We start from the raw sequence: 9890 nt of genomic DNA, 5'->3' as shown, positions 1-9890 counted from the left end.
AAGTCGAGTCTAAAGTCGTCAAATTCATGACTCGAGTCTGACTCGAGTCCAAGTCATGTGACTCGAGTCCCCACCTCTGGTAATTACTTCTCATTTCAGCATGACTTTGTATTTTTTGAGCGCTGGTATCTATACGCGCTGACGTAGATGACCAGCGACTATTAATGATGGCATCGAGGGTTAGTAATGTCCAAATTTGAAGACAACTATTTTTCCATAACTTTCCAGTTGGAGGGTAAGGGAAGAATTCTGATTTGGCCAGTGCACCATAGTTTTTTTGGTCTGTAGGGAGGAAGCCGGAATGCCTGGAGGAAACCCACGCATGCACAGGGAGAATGTAGCTTGGATTTGATCAAGAATCTTCCTACACACATGGCCCCTCATATGACTTTAAGACCCACTCCGATAAAAACCTCGTGGTTGGTGGTTTTAACATGTTCTAGTGGGATTGTTCTAAAGATGGATGATATATATTAAGAAATGAAGTAGTAAGAATTTGTTTTTTCAATTTTTTGTGACTCAAAAGCAGATAAAAATTGAATTTTTTACACAAAAAATATGCTGGGGGAGGAGGTACAAGTTCCCTGCTCTGCTCCTTTCTGATACATCACACTTGTAGACAACAGTCTCTGGTCCAAAATTCAGCTGCCCGGCTGTATTGTCTTCAATGACTGCCTCTGTCCTTTAGGATTGTTTTTAAGGTTTTACTTCTGGTGTTAAATGTCTGCATGGACTGGCATCTCAGTATCTTTCTGAACTTTTACATTTTTATCATCCACATCGAGTCCTAAGACCTAAAGATCAGATGTTTTTAACGGTTCTAGGGCTCAGCTTGTGACCAGGAGAGATGGAGTCTTTTCAGTTTCTTGTCCCAAACTCTGGAATGCACTTCCCCTTTCTGTGAGGTCTGCCAGTTCTGTCAGTGGTTTTAAGTCTCTTTTAATAAACGTATCTTTTTAACCAGGGTTTTAACTCCAGTGAGCAGATCTAGTGGTCCGGCTTGTTTTCTTGTTTTTATTGTATCTTATTGCTTCATCGCTTTTGTTGTGTTATTGCTTTTACTGTTTCTCATATTGTTTATTGATTTTATTTATATGTTCAGCACTATGGTTGTTTTTGCTTTTATAAATAAAAATAATAAATTGATTGATTGATTCTAGATCAACGTATGCTTTTGTTTTCTCGTCTGAACTCAAAACTCTTTGGCTGGTATCTGGCTGAAAACTGTACAGTTAGCTTAAATATTGATCGCCATTTTTGCTGCATTTGTAATGTTGTGTTGGGGGTGTGAGGAGCTCTCAGCAACTCTCAGCTCTCAGCAACGCGGAGAGAAAGGGAGAGCAGGATAGCATCCCTCCAAGAGTCCCACCCACAACTAATGCCATTCCGCAGAAACTATATCGTAGAAAACAACACAGTTTTTCTGATTTTGGCTAAAAATGACAATCATAATTTAAAGACCACTGGTAACGTTTTATAATTACTCAAAAGATGATCGGATTTGGGCTTTAAGATTAATTTTGTGGAGAGAAGAAGAGTGTCCAAGGCTATGTGGCTTTAATTCCTTCCAACTCTTATTCCTTCTGTAAACTTTCTTAACAATTTTCTGATTGCTTTGTTTTGTTACTTTGACCAGACATCTTGGCCTTGCTCTCATCTGTAAAAGTAAGATTTTTTTATTTTATTTTTTTTTTTATCTAGGGGCAATGTTGGAAACCTCTTTCAATACTGGTCTGCTTTGACAGTGAATTTCTCTTGGCAACTTTTAGAAAATTTGACTTTGCAGTATTTTTAGAGGTTATCTGAACGATGAACTGTCATGAACCTAAAGATTAAGTGTTGGCATTTAACACTGTTGTGATTTACCTGAGGTTTTCAGCCAAGGTAACGGGAAACGAGTGGCAGGGGTTCATTTCTTAATCCTGGCTGTCTGCAAACTTGTTAAACTCACAGCTGAATTTAAAGCATGTGCTGGCAGTTATCCCTAAATTTCCGTCATATTTTAACACCACAAAAATCATCCAGTGAGTGCGGTTACACCACTTGGGTTACCTTCGTGCCTGTGTAGCCTTCACACCTTTGCTGTGCAGTGTTTTTTCTCCACAACATGTACCGGTAGTTTTAGTGTTCTTGTTCATAAAAAAGAAAAAAATAAATTCTGTTAACTTATTGGTTATGTGGAGCTTAATTGGATTGATGCTTAAATTATTTCATTTTTTAATTGACCTTAAGCTCTTGCCATGCTGTCTTAAAAAAATAAATAAATAAAAAACAACAACCAAAACAATCAAATCCAGCTCTTGTTCATTACTGCTGCTAGAAACATTCTGAGTGCAACTGGATTTGCTTGTCTGTCATGAAGTAGTAAAGTATCATGCTATATATAGCTTCCTCCTTCTAGGTTAAATGTATTTAAAATGGTCTTCAGTAGTCATACCATTAAGGGGTGGGAGGCTTGCATATAAAATGTTCTTCTCTGTGTTGAGGGGAATGGATTTAAGGGAAAATGTGAACTAAACTGTTCTGCATAAAATCACTCCTAGTTTTTAACATGTTTCCATTTTTTCTAATACAGATGTTATATTGGATTGACAATGATCTTTTAATCATTTGCTTTGAAAGTTTGAAGGGAATTAAAATTAAAGATGCAATATTTCCCTTGCACTGTCCAAAGGGTTTTGTTTTTATTTTATTTTTTAAGACTCATTCATTTAGTAAGGACTCAGTTTCGCTATTAAAATAACGTACTTGATATGTGATATGAAAATTAAATAAAAAAAAAAAAAACAACTATTTAACAAACAATAGATGTAATACTTAAACATTGGAACCAAAAAAAAAAAAAAAAAAAGATTCTAAATTACTGTCATTATAGATCATGTGTATGCTAGTTGTCATTGCCACTGATGGAAGGTTGGCGCCAGTGCTCAGCAGCGGAGCCGCCACCAGTGTGAGAATGTGTGTGTGAATGGGTCAATGGGACTGCAACTGTAAAGTACTTTGGGCCCTCAAGGAAGGTAGTAAAGCACTATTTAAGTATACGCCATTTACTATTTACCATTTACCAGCAACAAACCCATTTTAAGATGTAGTTTACAACTAAAACCATCATTTCATTTCGGACCCACTGTGATCAAAACTGTGTTTTGGGTGTTTGTAACATGTTCTTGCTTTCTGTAAATATACAACATAGCCTTTTGTATTTTTTAGAAGATTTCACTAAAATTACCTTTTCATTATTTATTCAAATTGTTGTAAATATGGAGCAGACGAAAAAAATGCAGTTTGAAATGGGGCATATTTGTGACATCAAAATGATGCATTATAGGCCACAAGTTCACTGGTTTTGTGCTCTCAGCCACCGGAAATGGGGGCGGGGTTGCCCCATGCTAAAGGCCGTGTACCACTGCCACTACGTTCATTTATGTATGTGATTTTGGTCTTTCATGATACATGTGTGGCATACGTAATTCATAAGTATGTCATGCATCCCTGTATCATCAATGTGTCTAGATGTCCGTCGAGGATCATTGAAGTACAAAGAAGTACAAAGAAACCACACAAAGATCAGATAAACTCGTGCTTCATTGAATTTCTTCACTTTGACAATCAGAGCACAGGGCAGAAATCACATTGCATCAGCACTATGGACTGCACCCACCACAGTCCCTCACAGTCAGACCTGGGAAACCCCACAGTTTAATTAAGACCAAGTATCACAAGGGCCCGCAGCGGTTGCTGTCCATGGTGCTGATGGAATGTGATTTTTGTCAAGTATCTCTAATTCTCAAAGAGTAGAAATTCAATGATTTGTTGTCGTCTTCGGTGGTTTTAACGTGGTTCATTCGTCATACGTTTGTGAAAATTTCACGTATAAAGATCACAACTTTTTTCATGTATATCCACGTATAACAATTTTCTTATGTAGAACATGTACGTAGCGGCAGTGTGATACAGCCTTTAAGGTCTCGTTCACAACTCAGTGGCAAAAATCTAATGATTCACTGTTCACTAGAAAATGACATAAAATTTTTTATTTTAGCTAAAAGCTACGAAATCATAAATGATCACTGGGAATGCTTTTATAATGGTTCGTTTTAATGCAACCTTGTTATAAATAGGAACCAAAATGACTCAACTTTTATTTTTACTTGTGAGATTAATAAAAAAATAATTTATAATTTCATACTTTATTAAGAGAAGCTCCACTGCAGCTCATCTTCTTCATTTCTAAACTCCACTTCTGAAGGACCTCACATCTATCTCAGCCCATGTACCATCCATGTCACTTCTGCTGGTACCTTCAACCATTTCCCCTTCCACCTGTTCTGTAAACAAGCACAAATGCTTTTGTTGCTTTAGTGCAAAGGGGGTTTGGTTCCAAGCCACTTTGTTTGTTTCCCATTTACAAATTCAGGGCTTTGCACCAGCACCAAGGGGCAGATGTCTAAACGATCTTTTTTTCTGTGTGTGTTATGGGATTTCTTTTATCTTTTGCTTTGATTTTCTGGTTTTCGTGTCTCTTTTTTGTGTCCTTGTGAGTCTCATGTTCTGTATTTTGCTTGTATTTGTTTTATTTATTCATGTTGTGTCGGTGTAATCAACTGCCAAAAACTATTACAAGCTTTTAGTCACAGATTGTGACACACGTCTTCAGCCTCATTTCATTTTTCAGCTTGTTTTTTTATATTATTTTGGCTTCTTATTTATTGTTCCTTTGGGTCTCATCTTTACAGACCTTTTAATGCGACATTGATCATTAACTGCCAAAAACAAGACATTTTGGATGTTATTCATCGTATCTATGTCTACATGACACAAAACTTAAATCATACTACTTAAATCTAAACCAGTAATGTGTTTTTTTATTTGTCTTTGACAATAAGGAGTAACTAATGGCAGTCAAACTAAAACAAAGCAGAGCAGTTTAATCATTTTTAAGGATTCATTATAGAGTCAATAAACAGTCTTGGCTGCATTTCTAATAAAAGACATGAACAATGAAAGGTATCTGTGTCATGCAGACAAAGATTGTATGTTAGATAAATGTGATATGGATCAGTTTGCTATGGTGGGCTCCTGTCAATAATTACACTCAATAAGCAAACTGCAAAGCAAATGGATTGTGAGGGGAAGGATCAATACCCTGTTAATCTGTTAAGAAAAGGTAAAACCATCACAGGCATAAAGATGTGATGCACTCTGTTGGGGTTACTTCATTCATTCAATCTTCTCGTCTTGATTTCCAGGCTTTTGCTGCATTTTCTTTTTGTTAACTCAATGTTGTGTTCCAGGGTTCAAGGGAAAAGACTGCTCTCTGGATATCGATCTTTGCTCATTTGGACTGTGCAGTGAACACACATTAATATGCGCTGAGACCAGGGATGGCCACAATGTTTCTTGCACGTGTAAAACAGGTAAGCAAAGCTGCAAAAGTTTAAGCCAAAATGAAAAGAACATTTAGAAAAATCTTGATTTGACATTATAATTCATGCTCTTTTACATAAATGTTTATATCAAACGACACTAAAAGCTTTTTTATGCCGATGCCCTCTTATGTTTTAAAAGTACCAACAATTGAGCAAAGACAATTGGAGGACAAACATTTTACATGTTTTTTATTCCTCCCTGTAAGAATTTGAGTTTTTAGTTCTACAGAAATCAGTCAAAACAAGTGGTGTTGTATTTATTTTTATTTTCAATTTCAAGCAAAGGGCGTAGCTTTATTATTCCATACCATAAGAACATTGTCTTGTGTTTACTGTATGGCCTCATGCAAAAAATCTATAAATAAATAATTTTCGTGGTAAATGTGCTTGTCATAAATACATATTAAAGTCTTATTTCATTCTTTTTTTTTTAAATAAGCTTTGAAATTAGTTTTAATACAGTTGGGGTTTGCTTTATTTTGATATAAATGTGAATATATTGAAATTTTTGGTCAAAAAAACACAGCCGCTGTATTGAGAAAATATATACCTAATAATTTTAAATAAAACATAGTTATGTGCACTTCAAGTATTTATAATTGAATGTATTTGGTTAAACCATTTTAGTTTTATGCAGAAGGTGATAATTTATTGTTACAATGCAAAATACAAGCCAAGCATGATTACATGCAGAAAATTGTTGTTAGCTGCAATAGTTTTTAAGTTACAAAAGCAGGAAATTGAGTAATAATAATTATCTTAAATTATAATTGACAAAAAATAAATGTTAGATAACTTTTTAGTTCATATTTTTAAAGAAAATAAAGTCTAAGCCATAAGAAATACCTTTTTGCCAGAAATTGTTGATTACTGTCTCCCTGTGTTATTTTGATAAAATCGGAATAAATGCAAATTTAGTTAATTTTTGGCATATTAATTTTATTATTATCAAAGAAATATATGAAAATTATATTTATTTATTATTACATTACATTCATTTATAATTACATGTATATTCTGTTATAAACGGAACATTAATAAAAAAGAAAAAAACTTCAGTCAGTAAAAATGAATTGGGGGCACTATCATGTCAAACTTTGTTGACAGAAGTTTGGAAAATCCTTTTTTCTTTTTAGTGACTGAAGCAGGGTCACTGGAGAGGAAAAAGTTCCAGTTCTGTAAAGACAATTTAAATGTGTCAGTGCAGGCTGACAGGCCCAAACAGTGGTCAGACCTGAATCCTATAGAACACCTTTTGAATAACCTGGAATTGAAATATGAGCTGAGCTTCTTGTGTTTTACAAACCAGAATGATCCACAGTTGTTTTGTTTTTGCTGTTGCATGAAGATTTTCCAATTTCTTTCTTTTTTTTTTCTTAATTTGTTTTATGCCAGAGGTTGTAACTAAATTGGATGCTTGTCAAGGGAATCCTGGTTTTCAGATTAAATGCTGTAAGTGACAGGATGTCAGCTCAAAACTGGTTGCACATGCCAGAGAAGCATGCTGCTTTTCATGGGTGCAGTCAGGGTACTGGAACTAGAAACATTTTGCTTTCCGTGTAAGGCATAATTTAGTCTACACTACCGCACTGCAGCTCTGGCATTCCTTCTCAAATGAATGGCTGTTACATGGAGATCCATGTAAGGCAATCAATAACTGTAACATCATTATATTTGGTTGCATTTATGCTCGGCAGATGTCAAAGTGAGGGATTGTGATTAAGTTCTTATGTAAATGAAAGCAACCTGCAGAAGCTTCAATCCGCAGATCACATCTCAAGGGCAAGCTGGAAGCTGCTGTCTTGTTTAAATGTTTCAGGTCAGCAGTCTTGGCACCCATATTATCAAATCCATGCCAACCTAAAGTGCTGCTAACTGTGTTACCCCTTCTCCTCCTGTCTACTAATATTCTTATGTAGGAAGTGACGAGAATGAGACGTGAGAATGTTTGAATTTCACATAGTGTTGTTCAAATAAAACAAGTACATTCTGGGCTGCCGGAGCCTAATCTGGCCACTCGTGGACAAAGGCAGGATACATCCTGGACAGGTCGCCAGTTTGTCACAGGGCCACATTTGAATGACCATTTTCACACCTAGGGACAATTTAGAGCAAACTTCTTGATTTGTGGGCCACAAAGGGTCTAAAATTTGACAAAAAAGGCCAGACCTGGAGCAGATGTGTGGCGTGTTTTGGTAATTCATCTCATAAGAGAAAGAAATAACATAATAAAGACATGCTAATTTTGATAAAAATTAATATATTTTAAAACTGTGACTTTTTTTTCTTATTTTAGCACCAACTGCATCAAAGGAATGATGTCCTCAGAGAAAATCACAAACTTAAAGAAATGCTGCATTCATGTACCGTTGGAAAAATCGGAAAAAGCCTGTCCGACTTAGAAATCATACATTTACTTTAGAAAAACAACAAATGTTTAAAAAAAAAAACACTCCACATGAATGCAGAGTAACTAGACCAAGTTCAATGTTTCTATATTGCACCATCTATAGAGAGATACCTGAAATACAGGGAAAATAATTCGTATTATCAATATAATTTATTCTAGTTTGGCGGGCCTGATTTAGAGTAACCAATTAACCCCCAACCGGATCTTGAACTATAGGGGCCTTCTTGCTGTGAGGCAGGAGCGCTAACCACTGCGCCACCATGAACAGAGTTGGCAAAAGTCCACTTGTTAAATTTATTTCTGTAAAAATTCACCTTCTTTGGAGCAAAAGAGCACATTCTCTCCTGTTTTTCACCCCATGTATGTTTCTTTAATGCATCTCTAGATTTTTTTGAACACACATAAACAAATGTCCCTCTGTAAATGTGAGGTTAACCTACATAGTTTTTATGAGCATCAGCAGTAATGGGCCTAAAGCATTGGAATGTGTTTTGCTCTTTAGTTGATAATGTTTGTATGTGTGTGTGAGAGAAATGTGGGTGTCTGTGTGTGCAAATGCATTTGCGTGCCTTTGCTGATCCATGTTGTTTGTTCATGTGGCTCCTTTTGTGTATAGATTGACTTTGATTTTAAAAAGTCACTGGATCTGGCCTGTTTAATGTAATAAATCAGAAGGGCAATGACTGGCTCTTATTAAACATGATTAAATGATCCAGTGAGCTGAGTCTGCCTGTTCTCAGCAAGCTCTTTGAATCAATACAACCTTTGAAAAGCAGCTTTTGTTTGTGAAAACAAAGTCATGCTGATCCTAATTGGCTGAGGAACCAAACCAGGCGAGAAGGACCCTAATAGCAGCATATTTTCTACCTTTTTAAAATGTTTTATTATTTGTTTTTTTTTTTATGTCCCGCAGGATTCGGAGGGTCATTTTGTGAAGTAAATCTTAATGAGTGTGAGTCTTTGCCATGTCAGAACGGTGGCGTTTGTGTGGATGGAATTGATCTGTATCAATGCTTGTGCTTAGAAGGTAAGTTAAAAACTAATTGAATAGTTTAGATGAACTTATTCTGCTACTAATTTAGACTTTATATAGTTTTTAAGTACCTGACATAACAATTTTATCCCTGAAGCTGTAATCATTGGTGAAATAAATAAGCTGTTAAGAAGCACTTTCATGCTCATTTGTTTTCTACTCTGCAGTTTCAAGAACTTTTACTCCCATACATAAATCAAATGGAAAAGAAAGAGTTTTTGGTCTAGATTTCTTTTTGTTGTGACTTATATTAAATAGCCTGGGTGAAGCCGTTTTTTAGTCATATAAAGTTGATTTTTTTGGTTTGTTTTTTTGGGTTACATATCAGGGTTTCTGTGACATGTATTAGCTTTGAGTCATTTTGGGAAAATTGGGAAAATCTCAAACTTTTCTTTCTGACAACCTTTTGTTTCTAACCTTCCGTGCGTAATTCATCCACATCTATTGCTGGTTTCCATTAAAAAATAGGAGAATGAAAAGGTTCCTGATCACAAGCTTGACCCAATTCAATTGACTCATTTGGACAAAAAGGAGGAGCAGTTCTGCTCCTTTGTCAGTTTAATACTGAGTGCACCTTTATTTGATTAACAAGCCACACACTGTGTTTTTATAATAGGATTAAATAAAAAAAAAGAAAAATATTCTATTTATGACCTTACTATCATTCACGTAGCTTTTCATTACATTTCTGATTATGTGATAGTAAAAATGTGAAATAGGAATTCCCTTTTTATTTCTAATGTCTTTTCACTATAGATGCTTGATTGGAGAAAGAAATCTAGAGTATATAAAAAATATGAAAAACCAAGCAAGACTGTATAAATTACAACAATTATATAAAATTTCAAAAAAACTTATGTCATGTAGTAAATGATTTTCTCTACATTCTTTCTATGGATTAGCTTAATATTTGTGTGCATATAATTATGATGGTCAACTCCTTGACATTTTTTCATTTAAAAAAAACTAAACAAAATAATTTAATCTGCATTCATTTATTTTTCTTTTTTTAAGTGAA

At 35.1% G+C, this 9890-nt stretch overlaps 1 protein-coding gene across 1 annotated transcript in view; it reads left to right on the top strand.

Annotated features, from left to right (window-relative positions):
• LOC112161618 (eyes shut homolog) overlaps window positions 1-9890 on the top strand; it is a 97288-nt gene that overhangs the window by 39891 nt on the left and 47507 nt on the right. Inside the window, exons 13-14 of the mRNA XM_024296895.2 lie at window positions 5295-5417; window positions 8753-8866. Coding sequence (XP_024152663.2) covers window positions 5295-5417; window positions 8753-8866 — 237 coding nt within the window. The remainder of the gene's footprint in view (window positions 1-5294; window positions 5418-8752; window positions 8867-9890) is intronic.

The sequence above is a fragment of the Oryzias melastigma genome, linkage group LG15, assembly GCF_002922805.2.
Source record: "Oryzias melastigma strain HK-1 linkage group LG15, ASM292280v2, whole genome shotgun sequence".
Classification (NCBI taxonomy): Eukaryota; Metazoa; Chordata; class Actinopteri; order Beloniformes; family Adrianichthyidae; genus Oryzias; species Oryzias melastigma.
This window is presented reverse-complemented; position numbering and strand designations above follow the sequence as displayed.